The 21451-nt window shown below is 48.3% G+C and overlaps 1 protein-coding gene across 2 annotated transcripts; it reads right to left on the bottom strand.

Moving 5' to 3' along the window:
- Nucleotides 1-2556: 2556 nt before the first annotated feature.
- Nucleotides 2557-14477, bottom strand: Enc1 (ectodermal-neural cortex 1). Of its 2 annotated transcripts, none has more exons than NM_001003401.2 (3): nucleotides 14193-14477; nucleotides 8878-10691; nucleotides 2557-5074 (listed from the first exon to the last, which is right to left on the bottom strand). In NM_001003401.2, exon 2 carries the CDS (start codon nucleotides 10676-10678, stop codon nucleotides 8909-8911), a length of 1770 nt encoding a protein of 589 aa, NP_001003401.1. In that variant the 5' UTR covers nucleotides 10679-10691; nucleotides 14193-14477; the 3' UTR covers nucleotides 2557-5074; nucleotides 8878-8908. The 2 variants fall into 2 exon arrangements, with proteins under 2 accessions (NP_001003401.1, XP_063137562.1); XM_063281492.1 differs by lacking the exon at nucleotides 14193-14477 and adding an exon at nucleotides 12682-12947 and having other exon boundaries at nucleotides 2562-5074.
- Nucleotides 14478-21451: the final 6974 nt, after the last annotated feature.

Genomic DNA, 21451 nt, shown 5'->3' with positions numbered 1-21451 from the left:
TGGACACAACAGATCAAGCCAACCTTGAGCTCCCAGTCTTAGTCTCTTGTCTCTTGGTCATCTCCTTCCACATTTCTAGGCCTATAGGACATTCCAGAGAGCTTGCCTGGAAATCCAGGGTCCCTAGTCCTTTGGACGAGTTATGTAATCTCTTTAAACTGACTCCCTGTTGTACTGGATAGGGGGCAATCAGAGGCTGCTCTGGAGGGCAGCCGTGAGAAGGAATCACTCCTCAGCAGTGCTGTGCAGTCTTCACACTCACCTGCCAGGGCAAACGCTGGAGTTGACATCCATTCACATGCTCCTCCCAACCGTGTTATACAAGTATACATTACCAAGGACCTACTGTGTGCCTGGCACGAGCTTGGCGCTTTCCTTAAATTCATTACACTGCTCAGCTTTGCTCTTTGCACCTGTTGGTGGAGCCTCCATTAGGACGGAGGAAGCGGGGCTGAGAGACGTTGAGAACGGTTTCTGCATGTATCTAAGCTAGTGACTGTCAAGCTCATCACTATCGGGGTCCTCAGGTCATCATGGCACCCACACATGTCAACAGAACTGTGGTTTACAGTGGCTCTGCTATTGACTGTGAGAGGCAACCCCACACACACCACCCACCATAGTGGATAACCTGGGTTCATCAGTTGTCGGTTCTCTTTTTCCCCTTACTGGTGAAATCAGTGCCACTGGCTTGGGGATGGGGGATTCTCTCCCTAGCCATTCATCCATCTTGATAAGTTCACATGATCTGGTTCTTATCAAGAGATTAAAAGTGAATCTGTTAGGCAAACTATTAGCATGCTAAGGAAAATAAAGCACTTCCTTGGGCATATGTCTTTTCACCCATTCTGATCTCCTCAGAAAACAGATATGATTCTGGGGGTGTAGCTGCCACCCCATGATCACGAGAACTAAGGTCCAAGCCCAGGAGAACAATGTCTAGAGAATCTCGTCAGACTCCTGACAGCACGCCCTGGTGATATGCTAGGCACCCCTGGTTTTACCACCATGGACAGATTGCTGCCATGCAAACAGAAGTCGTTGAAACTTTCATGTTTGAGCTGATTCTGCTGTCTGAAGGTGAGAGGTTATAATATGGAGCACCTTCTTCACATGTCCCCGTGTCCCAGCTGAGCTACATACACACACAAAAATCTGTCCAGGGCTGGGGACACAGCTCTGCTGGTAAAGTGTTTGTCATATAAGCCTAGGGACCAGAGTTCCATCCCCAGAATCAACTTTGAAGGCCACGTACAGTAGCACATGGTTATAATCCCAGAGCTGGGGAGGCAGTAACAGGCGGATTCCTGGAGCTAACTGGACAGACAGCCTAGCCTAGTGAGCCAGCCCCAAGGCCAGTCAGAGACCATCTGAAAAAGCAAAGTGGGTGCCACCTGTGGCTAAACAACACCGAGGTTGTCCTCTGGCTTCCCAATGCATGTGTACACAGTTGCGAATTGCCATCTAGGGCACACACACACTCACATATACACAATTTTAAAAGTTCTGTTCATAACAAGTCTCCATTAGCAGTTATTCTCCACTCTTCCAAGTTTCACTTATGAACTTGTGTCAAGTTCCCCTCTTCCCCATCATCTGTTGTCATACTTGTGTGAACCACTAGGTTTCCACAGGTCACACACACTCTGCCTTTGGAATCTAAAGACTCGGACATTTGTTCCCAAAAGCTTGGCTCTACCCCAGCCTCACCCAGCATGGAACCAACTGAGCCTTCTGTCAACTCAAGGTCTCTGCTGGCACCTTGGTCAAGGTCCAGCAGTTGTAACTGCATTATGCCTGCTCACGAGACTGACTCCTAGAGTCCCTATTAGGTTGCATTTAGTTTCTGGCCAGGGAAGACTGTGCCCAACATTGCTCTGCACACGGGAACAATCAGGAGCCTGGCCCAAGTGATAAAGGGACATCGGTGTGACATGAAGCCACTGTGAAGAGAGAGCAGGAGGCTTCATCCAGCTCCACACACAGCCAGCTGTCAACTCAGAAGCAGCCAAGTGTGTCTGCAGATCATACTGCATTCTGCCTCCTTCCAGAGAATGACTGACACTCTTCAAACCTGGGTGTCATTGGATAGGGAGAACAAGGCTCCACCCCTTCCTCAGATAGCTCTTTAACAAGGTACAACCCACTAAGAAGCATAGTCTAGATTCCAATATAAGGAATGCACAGAGCACTTCAGCTTACAAGTGACACAGAAAGGATGAATGCTGCTTTGCTTAAAGATTTCCTACTCTCATGATGCCGAACTCAGGCAGAGACAGGGAACAGAGTTCAAGGTCAGCCTTGTCTACTTTTGAGAGTTTAAGTCAGCTAGAGAGTGAGAGGAGGGAGGGGAGAAGGAAGAGGAAAGGAGAAGGAAGGGAGAGGAGATAAAGAATCAAATAATTTTTTTATGTGCAAAACTCCTTCCATAGAAATCGGTGCTAAATGGTTAAAGATACATTCAGAAAACACTTAAAATAACCTTCATTTTGATTTAACGAGAAAAGACATTTCCAATGCTTAAAACTTCATTGCTGTCAAATAAAAACTCACACATACAATGAAGAGAAAATCTCTAATAATTTATTGACCTTCAGTTTCACATCGTGAAAAAAAATAACAGTTTTACAAAACCTCAAAAATGTAGTGGAAGCAAACAACATACGAACACGACCGTCTTCTAACTTCTACAGGGTTTGGTATGTGAACCACATATTCAATAGCCAAGAGAGGGATATTATGCGGCTCTAATCACTCTTATTCAGACAGGTGTCAAGCCTGAGAAAAGAGGCTCCACCATTATGCCAGAAGTGGAAGGCTGCCCTTTGTTATCCGTTTCCAGGGCAACCGGCTCACAAAATAAGAAGAACCTCCCCTGTCTTATGCCAGGGTTTTTGTGTGTACTGTGCTGTGAATTGTATTTGCTTCAAAGTGTGGGACATTTCACAGGGCGAGAATGGTCAAGTAGCAGGCCCGAATGCCTAGATCAATTGAATGAGCGGGGAGTCTAGAAAGTTCCCCTGCCGGCTGGGGGCCCACCCTTGCTGGGCAGCTCCCTCTGGCTCACACAGTAATTAACAGAGGATTCAAGGCCGGGCCACAACTTTGAAACAGCTGCAGAGAATTCTCCCTGCTCTCAGCAGCAGTGACGTGAAGATCTTGAGACAGATTTGCATTGTAAACTGTGGAGCTGAGACAGCTACGAGACAACTGATCATACCACCAGGGTACAATCAGACACTTACTGCTTAGGATACATCTAAGGACCAGAAACTGACTGCACAAATGGTCCAACGGCTCATTTGTTTTCTTTTGGTCCGACTACAGTCCACTTACTCATGGCATAGACAGACGTGTATAATTAGCCTAAAGTACTAAGGTGAAGAGAAATGTTAAGGAATTATCTGTCGTTAGACAAGGCAAACACACTCACAATGTAAAGGTGGTTATCTGTCTTAAATCCTATTTTTTTTAATACAGCACTGTGAGAAATAGGGATCAAAACAGGCAGAGTTGCAAGCTCTGGTCTTCCCCAGATCCCCAGGGAAGTGCCCACTGTGATCTAACACTAATACCTACCACTGCACATGTTTAGTAAACAAGTACTTAAGAGGGGCAAAGAATGTATTCACAAATGATCCCGACAGGACCGGAAGACCTCCACTGGCCACCTCTTCACTTTGGCATGGTGTGTGACCAAAGATGCCACTTCCGCGTACCAAAGCTCTCTTTCAACATGTATCTAAGGGTGAACACTAACGTTTACATTGTATCAAAATGGATGTTTTCCAGGGAGAATTTCTAGCCAGGCTGGTGACTTTGTTTACACTCAACACATTTTAGTTTTCCCCCTACTGGTGTGGTTACTCAGCCAGGGTAAATAAATAGATAAATAAATAAGCTTTGGACAATGTCTTCACCTGTGCCCTATATACAGAAGTATTCTGGAACCTCTCCAAGGTTTCAGGCTATTACACAAACAGGGGGAAATACTATCAAGTAATTTGGTCCTTTCCAAGTGTCAGCAGCCGAGACCAAAGTTAGGTAAGTCAGACAGACAGGAGAAAGGAGGGCAGACCAATACCCTGCCCTTGTGGGTCCTGCCGTCAGTGTGACCGTGGAACCTCAGTAAGGGGTGGTCTAGGAACGGTGACTTCATAGTTTCCCTGCCTCTGGGATGTAATTTAAGTTTCCATCTCAGAATCTGTCTCTGTCCGGACACTTCAAAAATGCACCCTTCCCCCACCCACCCTTTACTTATCCTCCAAATTATAGTCCCAAAGTTTTCTTTTTGTGTGTCTGCGTGCACGCACACGGCAAAGCACACCAACAGCTACGAAATGTGCAAAACATACGACCGTCTCCACAGGCCCATACACGTGGAGACAACAACGTAAGCACTGTTTCAGCATGCAGGCCGCAAACAATAAATAGCTAAATCTAGAACACATTTCTTAACAGCCAAGAGAAGGTTTAAAGTCACTTATAAATAGCATCTACCAAACAGCCGACCAACAATGTCCCCATTGTTTCCAGACGTTCCTGGGGACCACAAGTCTTGGAGATGAGTGGAGAGTCCTGGGGTTCCCCCTTATTCAGTCAGCCAGGTCAGCTTCCCTCCTGACCCTTGCTCGGCTCTGCATCTCTAACAGCAGCTGGAAGAGAGGCTTCAAGCTCAGTCCTCAGAGGAAGCTGACAACCATTTCAAATCTTGCACATAAATGGTGGGGCCGTGGAAATCAGAAGCTGAATGAGGTACAACAAGGGAAAAGCCCAGCTTCTCTCTCCCTTTGAGGGGCTGATTAACGCTGACATTAATCCACAATTACCAGACAAGGACTAGATCACAAGTTCAGTCATTCATATTTAAACCATGTGCTACTTACATTGGGGGAAAAAAAAAAACCCGCCCCCTCCCCCACCCCTTCCTTCATGTCCACTTAAAGAGTGTTCACAAGGTGCAGCCAATGGTATTCGAGGAGTTTAGTAGCAACTGCTCCTGTTTTTTTTCTTTCTCTTCATTAAACTTGCCTTCTTCAGAGCAGAAACGACATCTCGTGTGTGTCAGAGTGAGCTAAAACAGGAGGAAAAACAAACAAACAAAAAGGTATGAAGGATTTGTGATACAACGTGGTTTAAGACATTTGCTATTAAGCACACAATTTAGAAAAAAATTATAGGCTCGGGGCAGAACTGGGCAATACCACTCCTGAAGGTCTGAAGTCAACAGAATTGTGTTCAGTAGAAAATGTGCACACCCAGCAAGTTGATACCATGAGGATGGTCAGTCCATAAAACAATGGTGCCCATTCCTTTCTTACCTTATACACGAGTATGTTCAAACTCAAGCCTACACATGCTGATACTATGACAAGCTGCCATCTTCTGTTTCCAATGTTTGGAAAAAGAGCTACTGTGACATAATCACTAGGGGGAGGAGGAATCAAGAAAAGGAGACAGCACCCTAAGTCCACTGATCATAAAGAATCCAAGGTAGGCTTTTCAGAGATAGAAGGTGGCCACAGTTTAAAATCCATCTCCAACGCTCACTGCCTTGATGTATACAAGGAGGGACAAAGGGAGTTTTTGCAGGGCCACTCGTTAATTGCATCAAATTCTTGTCTTTGGCTAGTATGTGTTCAGAAGTGTGAGTCAGTTCCTTGTTGTTTCTCTTGGCTGTTGTCTAATAGTGATTCAAGCCTGCAAGACATTCCTTAGCCTTCGGTGTCATCCCTAAGCCCCACCTCCCTGTAACCTATACAGTCACATTAGGCCAAAAGAATGTGTCTTGTAATATGTAACATTTCAAGCTGTGGCACACGCAGAAAGAAAGAGGGGGGAATTTCTAAAAGAAGTCACAAAGCAAACAGAAGTCCGCATCCTGTCAAGCAGAGGCCATAAAACACCACAAAAATCACTAGAAAATCAGAGTGGTTTCCCTGACAGAGCAGCAGGGGTCAGTTCAGATCTCTACGGTGGATGAGGCTTCTGACCTGGGAAGGTGTCTGCTAACCTTGCATGCATTCAGCTTGGGCCAGTATTTGGAGGACTCAGACTGGAGAGCCATGCTAACACCCAAGGGCCAGGTCTGAATGTCATTCCACCCAGCTCTAAGTGTCTTCAACAACATCTTGCGTACAGTAAACTTTAGAAATTTAAACCATTGTTCTGTAGGAAACTGAAAAAAACTGGCTTTGATCAGGGACTCACGGCACCCTTTAAAAGCAGCAAGCTGGCCCTATCAAGATCAATTTCTCTGCGCTTGACTCTTCCGTCGGGAATACCAAGGGCGAAGAATGCTGTTTTACATGTAACACGACATTTCTTTTGCTCTGTTTCCCAGGGACCGGAAACAAGCGATTAGGTTCAAATACCTTAACACACTCACTCTGAGCTGGAAAAGGGAGCCAAAACTGAAGAATAGAAATCACAAACAGCTGATAATCAAAGGAACAGAATGTCCCCAGGACACACAGAGTGAACTCCAGCCAGATCAGAGCAAGGTCTCACTGCAGGAAAAGCTGGCTCTGGGCTTAACTGGGGCTAGGTGTTCTCACCACCCACTCATCTGAACTGGAACAGTTTTTTGGACATCGTGATTGAAATCACTCTCAACGAAAGAGCTGTCCCAAGTCCAGAAAGATCTGAAACGAGGACCGGAGAACACTCGTAACCTCTCTGCTTGCCTCACCTTCCCGTCTTTGCTTCCCATTCTCCCGGTAGTCATTTCTGACCTACTGCCACCGATCACCCCTGGCAATTTTTCTAGCTCCACTGCATACACAGCCAGTTCTGGACTAACTCTTAATTTTGAATCTGTTAATTAGCGCTTTTCACCTAAGACGTTCTTTAGACCTGCTTGAGAGTTGAGTCATGCACCCGTATCTCAAATGAAATAACCACTCGCAGAACGCTTGTTTATTCTGGATTACTGGGATGCCAGCAAGGTTGCACAAACCAGTTTGGTGTGGGCTGCTGTCAGGAGATTGGTCCTCGGAGGAGGTTTCTGACTTGCTGCTCCTCTGGAGGAATCTCATGCCCAGGGACCATTGCCCTGCTGGCTGGGACAGGCTGTGGCGGGGACAGCCAAAGGGTTGTAAACAGACATAGCAGGATGTGAAAGGGAAACTGATCTTGGTGCTTGTAAGTGAGCTACTGAATGTGGGCAAAGAAAGGTCAAAAAGATGAAACCCCTCTGCTTAGCTCACCACCACCAAGGGGTACCCCCATTTTTCCTTTCAAAGGCCCCGTGAAAGGTGTGCCACCCTAAGGGAAGTTGAACCAACATTCCCTGGTAATGAGTCTGTACTCAGAGTCCTCCACAGTGACATTATTTTCTTCTCTTACTGTTAGCAGTGAGTAGGGAATCGGTGCGCCCCTAGGCTCTCTGTTAAACCAGTTTGGGTTTTGTCATTGTTTTGTCAACTTGACAAAAGCTAGAGTCATTGGAGAGGAGGGAACCTCAGTCAACTTCACCTCTACAGACCGTTCAGACAGCTTTTTGATTTATGATTGATGTGGGAGGGCCCAGGCCACTGTAAATGGTGCTGTCTCTGGGCAGGCGGTCTTGAGATGTATAAGAACGCAGTCTGAGGGAGCTAAGGGAGCAAGTCAGTAGTGAGTAGTCCCTTCCTCACTCATGGGCTGTGACCTGGTAACACACAAGAGGAAATGACACCCCCCACCCCACCCCCCGTTTTTTAGTCGTGGTGTTTACCACAGCCAACAGGAACCTAGCACGCACGCACGTACACACACACACACATACACACACGCTGCACCAATTCCTGAGGATGCTTCACAGTAGCTAAGCAGTCACACGTGACACCTAACTGTGCAGACTGAAGATTAATTATTGGATCCAAGAGAATAATATGTTCTTACTCACGCCAGACAACCATTATGTACTCAGCTATATGACACAGGACACCAATTTTGTTGGTCCCAGCAATAGGGTCAGGCTGACCGGTTAACTCTTAAAAAGGATGAAGTCAGGGCTGAATGTGTCTCCACAAGGGTCACCTTCCATGAGAACCTAGATCACCCTCCAAAACTAATCCATGCTCTGAAGGACGAGTATAACCTGAGGGAAGACATTTTAAATATGCGAATATACAACCTTGGTGTCAGTAAACTAGGAAAGGTGAGCCGTGTTTTTCTAATTCTATTAAGTACAGAAAGATCTGAAGATGTGAAATCGGAATAGCAACCCAGTCTCTCTGGAACGATACCGAGATGAGGTTCAGGCTTATCAGGTAGCCGTCTGACTGCATACTGAGGTGTTTGTGCTCTGGGCTCAGGCTCCCCCGGTGGATTCCTTACGGACCTTGACCACTTGTTGAGGTCTATGACTTTGGGCAATTTACAAGTCAGGCTCCATAGGAATCACGGTTGTTCACCTGCCTAGGGAGATTAGAAATAACATCCCAGGGGGTTTGTTCTGAGCATCCAAAGGATGCTTTTGTGAAGCACGTGGTCCTGCTCTAGGAGCACAGTGAGCATTTTACAACCACTGGCTGGAATCACGAATGGGAGTCTGGGTTTCCCAACTTGGCTGGATACTCGGATCCCTGGAAAACTTTCTTTAAGGTACTGCTAGCGTGGGTTCCACTCCAAACCCAACAAAATAATGCCTCTAGAATGGGCAGTTCCTAAAAATCTCTTTGGGAGATTCTGAGGTTCAGTGATAGCTGAGAACCACTGGTTTCTGTTAAGGAGGGGTTTTAGTAGGGGCCAACGCCAAGCGGTTCTGTTGCAGGGGCGCAAAGTCTTTCATTTTTACGTGTGTGACTTCAGATGGAGAACAGGCAGTACATCTCGCTCCCCGTCCTCTGAACTCAAGTGTGCTCCTGCTGCACCCCCGGCTACGGTTCTTACCTCACTCGTGCTCTCCTTGGTTTGCTCTGCATTAGGAAGGCAGGTGTTTCCAGGTGCTGACGAACGCGGTAGGGATCAGAGAGTAGGGAACCGTGGTTATGCTGTTCCACACATCTAAAGTCGGATCGTAACAGTCCAACGTCTTGCAGCGCTGAATGCCGAAGTATCCTCCAACCACGTAAAGCTTGTTCCCGGAGGCCACGGCATGGCAGCTCATGCGCTTGGCTGTCACGTCTCCTACCTTGGTCCACTGGTAAGTTTCACTGTTGAACTTGTAAGCAGAGCAGGCTGAGAATTCTGTATCCCCACCCATGATAAAAATCTGGTTCCCCAGCACAGCTGCGGCTGTGTAACGCCAGGGCTGGGGACAGGTGGCTGGAACTGTCCATCTGTTTTCACACTGGTCATAACACTGAACCTTAGGAAGCTTGTCGTGGCTTACGCTGGTACCTCCGAAAGCGAACAGCTTGAGCTTGGCGCTCACTACAGCAGCATTGCTGACACCTTCTCGGAGTGGGGCTACCATGGTCCATTTGTTGGTTGTGGGGTCATATTGTTCTACTTGCTTTAGAGAGACTGAAGGAGAGGCTGGGAGGCAGCCAGTTGCAGCTGTGTGCCCACCGACCACATACAGGCAGTGCTTCAGTTCGGCTGATCCATGGCCAAACCTGGCCACCAGCATGGGGGCAGCCTTGGACCATTCCTCATGCAGGGTATCATAAACCCAGACATCTTTTGAGACTCCGTTCTCTGATCCCCGCCCCCCAGTAATATACACTTTGCAGCCAATCGCACACGCACTGAACTCTTTCCTCGGGCTGGGAATGTCAGCCTTGGGAATGATTTCTTTAGCCTTCTGGTCTACCAAGTACAGTTTGTCACACATGAAAGTCTGCCCTCCCAGGAGGAACAGGGCGTGGCCAGTTTTCCGAGGGCGAGCACAGAGACTGGTGACCACGCCGTCATTCTGTAAGATTTTTAGTTTGCACCGGATGGCCTCTTCCACAATCTCCTTACTCTTTCTCTGCTTGGTGATGAGTTCTTCCATTGCCACGTTCTCCATGAGATAGATGGCAGGAAGGAGGGCCAGCCTCACTGTCTGCAACAGTTCTGGGAGGTAACAGTAGCGTTTCTTCAGGTCATAGCTAATCCAGTTCATTGCAGACTCATACACCAGCCTTTCGTCTTCTGTCTCCAGTTCTTCGCTGGACAGGAGCTGCACCACCATGTCCTGGGGCAACTGGAGAAAATCTTCATTCTTCCGGATGGTTTGGAAGTTGCTCAGACACATTCTCCAGGAGAGTTCGTACAGCTTGGTGCACTGGTGGGCGTCAGACAGCAGCAGCATCCCTAAGCAGTTGGTGGGATGCAGGTTCTTCTCCAGGAATTCTGCACATGCATCCCTGATGTCCTGAAACTCCAGCATGTCACCAGCCTCCAGGAGGGACTCAGCATTTTCTTCATTGATGATGACCCGGGAGGAGTATGCGTAGTCCAGAAGCAGCTCTAAGACTTCTGGGTGGATGGAATTGTCGAAGTTCACCTCACTGTCCTGGCTCTCTTTCAGGCCACCACTGAACATGGCTTCGAAGTAGCGGCTGCAGGCAGCCAACACTGCCCGGTGGCAAGGGAAGGTCCTGTTTCCCGCATGAAGGAGGACGTCTGTAAAGAGCCTCTGCTGACGCAGAAGGTTCAAGTGAGTGAGAACACTGTCGGCATAGGAAGACTTATGAAACAGGTAGATGTTGATGGAGCCGCTGCTGGCCCTGGACTTGCGGTTCTCATGCACGCTGACGGACATTTTGTTTCAACTCCTAAAAGAAAACCAAACAAACCCATTGAAGACAATGCTCTTGATGTTCCCAGCTGTAGCGCAAAGCAACAATCACTTAGACAAAGAAAACAGAGCCTTGTTGTTGTTAGTCCTGCAGCCTCCCGGTCTGAGGAGGAGGGTATGGCCAGAACAAAGCGGGAGAGAACAACCTGGAAGGAGACACAACCCTTATAATGCTGTTGAGCTATTCTGAACCATTCATGGTTGGGGGTGGGGGGCGGGTAAGGGGAAGTGGGCTAAGGGACTGGAAGCACGGCTTAAAACTGGGTTTATTTTGGAAGACCTGACTGCCAACTGTCAGGATACAGAGGTTCTCGGAACTGTAAGTCAGCAGAAGCTGAGGGAGGCAGGTCTCAGTCTCTCAGTTCCCAGAGCCAGGCCAGCTGATTCACTACAGGCCACTTAAAATGCCAAGCTTCCCGCTCTCATAATGCCAGGAACATCAGGAGGCCAATGGCTTTAAAGCCCTATGCAATATAAAGCCATGTGTGAAACAAACGCCTATAATTAGAAAGTCTATTAAGAATTCCTTTGGTCAGATCCAAACTCTGCATACACATAACTACCCAACTCCTGAAGTGGTCAAGCTTTTACTCTAAGGTAAAAGACACAGTTTCTAACTAGACAGCTCTACCACTACTGAGCTCTAAATGCACCAGAATGTAAACATTTCCGTCCATTGATCAGCAGGCTGCAGTGGAAGCCCAGGATAGATTCTGGCCACAATTACCTCCCATCTTTCTGAACCTGGACAGCTTCCAAAATCAGACTTTGGCACATAAAAGGAAGAATGTTTTGAGCAGGCAGCTCCGTGCTGTTTTTCTGTTCTTCCTGCTCTATACCCATTCTTGGAAAGCTGTTTTTCTGTTCTTCCTGCTCTATACCCATTCTTGGAAAACCATCACAAGAACAAAGGATGCTTCCACCCACCTCTTTGATTAAACACTCCATCACCAGGACTGTTACGTACCTGCAGATACCGCACCTGCATATTGGGAGTTCAAACTGCAAACGGTGCTTTATGTAAATTTAAAAGCACAAAGGGAGGTGTGTGTGTGTGTGTGTGTGTGTGTGTGTGTGTGTGTGTGTGTGAGAGAGAGAGAGAGAGAGAGAGAGTGAGAGAGAGAGAGATTGATTCATGTGCCTATGTGTGAATTTTAACAGCCATTGTTCATAAAGGGCCATTGTAGAATTTATTGGCTAACTATAGTGCTTTTCTAAGTACCAAAATTAGCATCAGTGGAATCTAATGCTATCTTTTTTGAGTATCTGCTGTAAGAAAACTGGGGGCCAATAAGGTGGACTATGTCCACTGTCCATCTTGAAAAATGGAATTAACTCCCCCTTCTGACAGCACTCTTCTAGGGCTCTAACAGAAGATAAAGCCTTAAGAACCTGCCCCTCAGGATTCCAGAGGTTGCTTATGCCAGGGGGACAGACCTTGTAGTTAGCTACTGTTACCTTTTCTGACCCAAACAGCCAGAACTTACAGCACAGCTGAAACCCTGCTCTTCCTTCAGTCATTCAGACCTTTTTATTTATACTCCAGGAATTATTAATAAATATAGATGACTTACCAGATTCATGAGCTATATAACTGCATCCCTCCACCCCCAGCAGCTGTGAAAGTCGGCACTGAGAAAAGTAACAAAGGTAGGTGTTTGCCCGGACATTCGCCCATGTCTTTAGGTGAGGTAACTTGTTTTCCTCTGCTTTTGGAATGTTACCTTTCACGATGAGTAAACAAGGCCAAAGAGAACTAAGAAAGCATCAAAGTTACAAAGCTCCAGTGTTACAAAACCTTTGCAAGCACCCAGAAATTTCCAGTAGGTAGGAAGATGAGGAGGACCCAAGCATCACCCCTATCTCAAGCACCAATCCTACCTCAAGCGAAGCCCAGCTTAACCCCATGTAGAAAGTTCTGAAGAATGACCCATTAGAGGCATCCTCTGTGAATACATTAAGCTTACCAAGTGTTCAGAGCCCATGAACTTGCAGCCTGCTTGCTTTACCACTGTGATGCCATTTAAATGAGTGCAGTTCAGTCTGAGTTATTCTGAGGAAGATTTTAAGCCTAAACCTCTAAATGATTGTCTACTCTATGGAAGCTGCCTCCTCTCGGGCTGCGAGCCAAGAAAGGAACGCCAGGAACACAAGCATCTAAGTGCTAGCAGGCTGAGCTGGAATCCCACAGGGCTAGAGAGTCAGGGTGGTATAAAACAACTACAACCAGGTGTATACTTAAGAAAACAGTTTGTCTAGAAGACCTACAAGACGTGCAACACGCTGCTGCGTCTGTGTTTTCTAAGCCCCCCCCCCCCGAAAACCAGAAGGCACTGTCTACCCTATCACCTTGGACCCCATCCCACAGGAAAGGGATGTCACGGTCACAATTTCTCATCTTGCAACCACTGTATGATTAAAACAAAAGGTGCACTTGAAGACCCAAGGGAGACAATGTGCTCCCTGGTTTAGAAGCACGCAAACATCAAAATAGCCACAGAAATAATGTATACCTTTTCTAAACACACCTTAAACATAAAATGAATCGTTCTTCCCAACATTTTTTAAAGCCCCCAGAGACATAAGTCTGAATGCTAAGGAAATGGTCCCCCAAACGCACATATATACTTAACTTGCATCTACAAAGAAGGCAGAGAAAAAGACTATTACTGTGAACATCAAAAGGGCATCTAGTTCAGTAACTTCGGCTCATTTACTCCTGTTCACACGCATGATGTCTGCCTCCAACACTGGGAGCACCTCCGTCTCTCTCCTGGTTTGAAGCTTGATCTCAATCCCACGAGAAAAGACACCAGGCAGATGTTCTCCAGCATTCACATTATTGACAACAATGGAACCACACTATAAAGATGTTTACAAAAATAGCTCTTCGCCACAGTCCCCTACAACACTTGCAACGCTATTTAACACGCTGGACATGCCAGTGAGGGCGACACCAAATTACAAGTCCAAGTTCACCGTTTCATCTCCACCCCGCCCACCAATTCCTAGCCTTTGAAATTAATGTCATTCTAAAAGGCAAAAGCTTGCAGGAGAGGAAACTCGTTTTTCAGGAACCAGTTTTCATTCATTTGGCTGAAGTCAAGTGCCCGCATGAGGAGGTCTGGGCATGGCCCCCACCGTCCCCCGGAACCGGCTACGAGGCACCCTGGGGAACCGATCCCACGCTCTGGGCTGCCTGAAGGCTGCTGGGAGCCGGGGTAATAACATCCCCCAACCTGGCTCCTCGCACACACCGAGACTTGCCCGGGCGTTACACTGCAGAGGAGAGGCAAGTCGCTCTCCCAGTGCTGTCTCACACCAGCCACAGTTCTGCCTCGAGAGCACCTCCTGGGCTTAAGCCACAGCCAGGGTGGCCGGCGCCGGCTCGGTGCTCGCAAGCACACCCTGCGGCAGACCTCCCAACCCCCGAAACCCGGGCGCCCGCAACAGGTTTGGGGTTGCAGGGCAAACTTACAGTAGTGGCGACTGGCCTCCGCACACAACCGGCTGGGGTTCTTGCCTCGGTCACCCGCAGGGAGCCGAAGAAAGGCGTCTCTGTTCCAGGAAGCGGTGGCGATCGCCGGGGAGAAAAGAGCGCCGGGAAGGGAGGCGATGGCGTCCCGGGTAGTGGCTCTCAGGCCGGCTCCGGCAGGCAGCTGATCTCGGTCTCCCGATCAGCAGCTACGGACCTGGCGCCCCGGCCGGGCCAAGCGTCTGCGGGCGCTCGCCTAGCCAGGGGAGAGTGAGCCTGCGGCGGCCGCGCCGCTAAGGAAGGCGGGCTGCACGCAGTGGGAGGGAGCCGGGCTGCGGCGGGAGCGCTGGCGGCCGCCTGGCGTCGGCTCTGGGTCTCTGCAGCGCCTCCGTCGCGCCGACCGCTCTGAGGCTGCGGGAGCAGACTGCGCCGGGCCACCGTGCGCCGGGCTATAAGTTGCGCCCGGGAGGGGGCGCGTATGCAAAGAGACTCGCTAGTGGGAGGAGGGAGGAAGCGCGTCCACGCTGCGGGCTGGAGCGGGAGGAGCTGGGGGCTGGAGGTGGGGGCTGTCGGGGGGAGTTTGCCGGAGAGGAACCAGGGAAGTGGGGCGGGGAGTGAACGGAGACAAAGCGGACGCCCTAGCTCAGCTACGGGCAGCTGCAGCCCCTGGGGACCGCGAAGAAAATAAGTTTGAGGGGCTCCGAGGACCTTCGCCTCTCCGGGTCAACCCTATTCAAGGCTGGGTCGGGGGCTGGGGCGTCCACTGCAGGGGAAAGCAGCCCTGGGAGCTTTCCTGTGCTCAAGGGTGCGGGGAACCTAAGAATGCTCAGTGGAATAGTCAAGGCCAGGCCGGGGGTCCCACGCACCGGCAAGCACAGCCACTCATTGGGTTAGATCCCCCAACCGCAGGCAGAGCCTCGTTCCCGCTGGAGCAAGGGAAGAAGCCCTGGTTTGGACCTTGGGGACACTGCGGGTCGAGCAAGTGGACTTTGGGTTACTTGCTGGCAAGAAGCCAGACTTCTACTCCAGGCTCTTGCCGGGTGTCTGCCTTCCCCACCCCAAATTGGTGAGGAACCCGCGACAGGACTCTGCCTCGCTCGGAGCTGGAGCCACAGCAACCCCGGCTGGGTCCTGCGGGCCCACGTGTTTCGCAACCAATCGCCAGGGCCGCTAGATTCAAAGCAAACTCCTCCAAGGAGCAGTCACGCTGCCTCCTCCTGGTAGGGAAGGCGTCTCAGTCACCTCGAGACTCGGCCTTTCTTGGGTTTTGTTGGTTGGTGGATTTTGGAGCTCAGTCAAGAAATAGTACCCCACCACACACACACACACACACACACACACACACACACACACACACACACACCGTAAAGCCTCGAGAGTATTCGAAAAAAAAATCAATTCATGTAGCCACAACTGTTTATGACTCTCATTTCTGACTCTTTGTGCCAGGGCATTTGGCTGGGAGCTAAAACGCCACTTTTGAGTTGGCTCTTACTCCGCATTTGAGATACGTAGGGACGAACTGTATAGATCATTGGCCCAACCCCTTATCGTACAGGTGAGCAAGGAAAAGTCTTGGGCGATGTGAATTGCCTGTCTGGAGATCTGCACACCCTCAATAGTGGCCCGGGAGATCGACTTTACCCTGTCCTCTCCATTTCCCCAACGCTGCGCCCCGAGTCTTCCTTTTCTTAAAACGCCAGGCGTAACAAAGGTTTAAACCGGCTCAGGAGGCTCCACATGGCGCTTCCTGAGAGCACAGCCTGCTGAAACCAGTAAGGTCGGTTCTTTATCCCAGCTCCCCTTCTGGCTTCCTCTCCCATTATCCAGGCTGATAAATGTTGCTCATCGCAAAGAAAGACAGTGCCCTCTTAAGTCCTTTCTTAGCATTAACTCGTCAGCCTCACTACAGCCTTTTCAAATCTGTTTCCTATTTTAATTTTTGATAGCGTCTTGGCTCCATTTTGCTTTACAAAGCCGGAAAAGCTCAATGGATTCAAAGTAAGAACCAGGTGCCGTGGGGGGTGGGGGTGGGGCAAGGAGCCAGGGGCAGCAAGAGCCAGGCAGGCTCAATTTAGTTCCCAAGGAGAGAAAGATACAACCAATAGAAAGCAAACGGGTGGAAACGGAGTTCTCACCAGAGATAGATTCTCACAAGGGGGAAATGGGAATGGGTCTCCATGTCTTTTAAAAACACCTTTCTATGTTCTGTGGCCAGGTATGAGAGGCACCACGGCCGACTACTGCACTTTCTGGTCCCTTCCTTTTCTGTTTTCACCTGTCTGGGATTGGGTCAAGCACAAATACATTGGTTTAGGGGACTAACACTTAATGTGTTCCAGTGGAGCAGTGTTCCATTAAGAAGTTAACACATCTTCTCTTTTGACGAAATACGTCTTTTCTTTTCCCCAAAGCCACCTTGAACTGCTGCCGCTGCCTAGAAGCAGTATAAGTACATACGTCAGCTGGATGGTTGGGGATGTTTGCCAGAAGCCACCTGGCAAAGGACAGATAATCGTGTCTATTGCATCTACCACCTGGAAATTGCAGCATCCACAATGAAGCAAACAGTGAAGTTTGCTTCCCTTTGTAGAGAGCTTGGCTAAGCAAGTGGTGCTAAAAGAATGCCAAGTCCAGCCAGCCGTTCTCCCCTGCTGTATCTTTTCTGCCTAATTAGCGCTTCCCCGTGCTTCAAAACAAGAAAACAAAATTGCAGCCTGGAAACTCCTGAAATGAATTCAGGAACCCTATACATCCCTTCATCTGCTACTGGGAGATAAGCAATTCGAGGTGATGGGATTTGTTTATGTGGGTTATGCAAACCAGAAAACGCTGAAGGACACAGGAACTGAACTTACATTTTAGGAAAGTGTGCATTTCCGATGACCCTTAGACCACAGTGATTGGCTCGAGCCAGAGTATGAGACTTCTTCAGACTGTTGGGCGGTTTCAAATGCCTTCCTCAAGGCTGAGAGTGATTCGCAAGTTGGTGGATTTATGATCATAGAAACTCAAACTATGTCATTTTTATGGCGTCTTCCGGCCAATGGTAAGAGTCATTCTTATCGCCTTGTTCACAGGAAGCAAAGGTGAGTTGTGTGCATGTACAGGAAGAAAACTCCACAGAATCGGGATTGCCCTGGACTAGAACAAACAGGGCCGGATACCGAGACGTCAGACCTCAGGAGAGGAGGCCACTCCTTTGCTTTGTACAACAGCCTGAGCTTGATTCAGGATGTTAGATAGGTTGGTCCTGCGGGCCGCTGGGAAGCTGTCTTTGCCTGGCCTTGGGACACTAAACCAAGGTTGTTTTGAATGCTGTTAAGAAGGCTTTGGCCTTGTTATCTTCCTTAACAATATTATTTTTGCTAGGCTGCAAAATCAGCAGCGTGGGGTTAAATGTATTAGCTGCCTTCAAACCTAATCTATCTTCATTCATTCCTAATTATTCTCGGGCTGAATTAATGAGAGTGATTTAATTAACACCATACAATCACAGTGCCAGGGACTGGACAGCTCAGGGGATTAGACCCAACTGGGCCAGGCAGCTGCCACCCTGCCACTTGCAGGTTCCCAAAGCCTTACCCAAATTCAGACATGTCCCCTGCTGGGATTCCAGAAGGGCCCCCCTTTGTTCTTTGAGTCCCTTTCTCGATCTGTGTGAGGAAGATGGTGCAGCCCTCCAACCTAGGCTTTGAGAACCAGGCCCAGTAGAGTCAACATGGCTGAGGGCCAAATGCCCACCCAAGGTGCGATGACTAATTTTTATTGTCAACTGGACTGGATTTAAAATCACCTAGGAGAGACATACCTCAAGGCATATGTCAGAGAGGGCATTTTCAGAGAGTTTCCATTGGGGAGGAAGACCCCCACCCTGAATGGAGACAGTGCCAGCCCATGAGGTTGTGGTTTCAGGATGAATACATGGGTGATGGGGGGGGGGGATGGAAAATGAACTGACCACCGGCATTCACCTCCCTCTGCTCACCGAAGATGCAGTGTGACCAACCATCTCACACGCCTATAATCCTAAGCACCACCGCTCCCCACGGTGGACTTTATTTCTTTAAATTATGAGCCCAAATAAATCCTTTTTTCTCCTTAAGTTGCTTCTTTTCAAATACTTGGTAACGCCACCAACAACAACAAAAGTAAGAAGCACACGGAATCTGTGCTTTTCTTTTCATCGGGTTGAATTCGTGCTAGGAAGCGGGCATCCAGCCAGAGGTGCTATCTCCTGGTCACACAAGTGTGGAAGGAAAAGGAAAAAGGGATTTGCAGTGGGAGAGATGGCGGTGGGAGTCCAACCTCAGGGGAACAGGGACAGATAACCTCGCCCTCACTGAGCGCCCTCCTTCCGCGTACATGCACAGGTGCGCATGCGCACGCTCGTGTTCCGTTCAGCTGAGAAGACCAAGCTTGTGGTGTCTACCTCAGTAGAAAAGGGGCTATGGCTCTTGCAAGGTGACAGTTTCATACTGAAAGCTCTGAAGGAGGACCACAGCCACTAGCAAATGTAGGGATTGGTCCTTCGTTCCCAAAAGAGGACCTGAAGGGCTCAGCACAACCCCCTTCAACACCTCACCGACAGATAGACAACCTAGAAGAGAGCCCCTAGAACCTGTCAGCAATCCTCTTAGTTCAAAATGAGAATAAGAGACTAACTGATGAGTCGGCAACACTGAGTAGGTCTCAGAACACAGTAGGTCCGTGATCACAAGGCTGATCCCAGAAGAACAAGAGGTCTGGGTTGGCAGCCTTGTCTTTGTTATTTTTTTTTTTTTTTTTTTTGCGTTTTCATCTGAACTTCGGTTCTTCAAAATGTTATTATTTGTGTTAAGGACTTGTGCTAAAAATCTAGAAATTATTGGGACGGTTGACATTGGTTTGATCATATTTTAACACTTCAGTTATTTCTTAAGGTGCTTTGCGCATGCTAATTTGATATCTTCGTGAATTGATTGCCGTGTTTTATTTATTTATTTAATTTCAAATGCCAGTTGCCCATTGCTACTGTACATGAACACAATTGCCTTTTCTTGTGATTTTCAGTGGAGAGCTTCATGGGAAAGTTTGCCTTTGTTTATATTGACCTCTTCTACTAGGGTCGTTATTGATGGGAAGTACATTCTTCCTTTCAGACTGCCTCACCTTATCCAGCCTCCTGTGACATTTCAGGGGACGAATGATTTGTTGGCTCTTCACAAAGACTCAGGATGACACATGAGTCATCTTTTCTTAGTAGAGTTCTGAGCTAATCCAGTTATGTTATTTCTGCTCCAGAGCCCTTCAAGACAATGATTGTCTGCACAGATCAGTGCTGGCTGTAAGTTTTAGGGGGCAGGATTTTAAAGCAGTTTTTTTTTCCCTATTTTCTCTGATTACAAAAGCAATGCATGGTTAAAATGGGGAGTATACAGAAAGGGAAAAGAAAACCGTTCCCTTCTCGGAGATAACGACACTCGGAATTTCCGTTCCGCTGGCTCGTTGTTTGGAGGCTAAGGGCAGATGCTTGAGAGCAAAGCTCCAATTCTGTGCTCACATGTAAGGGTGGGGTGTTGCGGGGATGGGTGCTGTACACTCACAGTGGTTCTGTTCCCTCAGCTATAACACAGGTTGATGACACTGCCTGGCTAGAAGGTTGTCTTACAGACTAAACAAACTGGTAAGTGTAAAACATGAACCACAACATGCTAACGCTGAACATTCCATGAACCACAGCATGCTATCACTGAACATTCCATGAGCCGCTTTTATGTGGATTCACTAGGCAGTTGTTTATGGGGAAGGGATTTCCTGTAGCCTTACAACATACCCTCGCGTAACCCCGTTTAAGTAAAAGACAGAGGACTGGATGCCTCACGGAAGCCCCTACTCCTTCATCTTCACGGAAGCTCCTCCTCCATCTTCACGGAAGCTCCTCCTCCATCTTCACGGAAGCTCCTCCTCCTCCATCTTCACGGAAGCTCCTCCTCCTCCATCTTCACCTAGTGCAGGAGCACCCTCAGGCCTTGAACATGCTCACTTATGCCGTGGGAACCTGATTATGCTTGGCCTTTTAGTACCAGACGCTGAAGTTAGGACCCAGTGCATGCTAAAGTCACACTTTATCCCAAGTGTGCTCTCGGAGCTCTTGGAGCATTGGTTCCAGGCTTCCTTGTCAGGAAGGAAAGTGGTATCTGCCATCCAACCCACAAGGTCTTCCAGTCCTTTGTCGTTTACCAATGCTCTCTTCCTGATTCGTACTGGAGCCCTTGGCCTATAACTGATGATGGAGAGGTGATTCTTTTCTGTTACTTGAAAAAAAGAAGTTGATGCCAAGGAGATTGTTTTTAAAACATTCTTTAAAATGAAGCAGCTATCCGTTTTTTAAAAGAAAGTAGCCTAGCTAAAACAGAGCAAAAAATAAGGCACAGGAGCCCCTATTCCCTCCCTACCTCCCTCCCTGAGGCATTTGTAGGGTGTGTGTGTGATAAGAGTTCCCTGGTACCTATCAGAATCACACCAGGCATCCATAGGGCGTGACCCTACACAGCCTAGGGGAATCTTGAACCGTTTTCCCTCCTGTTTTCCATAATCTTTTCAGTGCCTGAAGGCTCCTGGACTAAACTCCTAATTTGTTCTAAGTAATTACATTCGAGAATGGACCGTTGTTCCAAGCAATGAAAAATGAAGGTTTTGTTTGGCCTGGATGTTGTGCTACCAGGGCGGGATGCCAAGTGTCTGAGCAGGTCTCAGCGTGAAGAAGGGACCAGAAGAAGGGACCTTTGTGGGCCAAGAGCTTTGCACCTCTGAATGAATATTTAAATGATTTTATGGTGAGCACAGACTCTCCGCAGTGGTGCAGCTCAGCCTCAGACGGGAGGTTGAAGTTACCGTAAGTCAGCTGGAAAGGGAGAGATGAGTGTGCTGTGTTCTCACGAGGTTAAACGTACAACATAAGCTGAGACATGAGCTCATATGTGTGTGTGTGTGTGTGTGTGTGTGTGTGTGTGTGTTTATACGTAAGCAGTGTCCATTTCTGAGCATCGTAAGATTGTTTTCGATGTAAAAAATAACCTTACAAAAGCAGGCATTTCAAATAGTTATGCTTGCCTTTCACAGCCGCGGCTGTATGAGGAATTTTCTTAACAAAGCCTTGTGTTCATTGTGGTAGAGAAAACGGCCCAGCCTTTCCCCCAAACACCATCGATTCGTTCTACATCTCTCCTGGGACACCTCAGATGCTGAGAGATTGAAGAAACACCAGCACGCATTCCGAT

The sequence above is a fragment of the Rattus norvegicus genome, chromosome 2, assembly GCF_036323735.1.
Source record: "Rattus norvegicus strain BN/NHsdMcwi chromosome 2, GRCr8, whole genome shotgun sequence".
Lineage (NCBI taxonomy): Eukaryota > Metazoa > Chordata > Mammalia > Rodentia > Muridae > Rattus > Rattus norvegicus.
The sequence above is the reverse complement of the archived record's forward strand: the minus strand, read 5'-3'. Positions and strand labels throughout refer to the sequence as shown.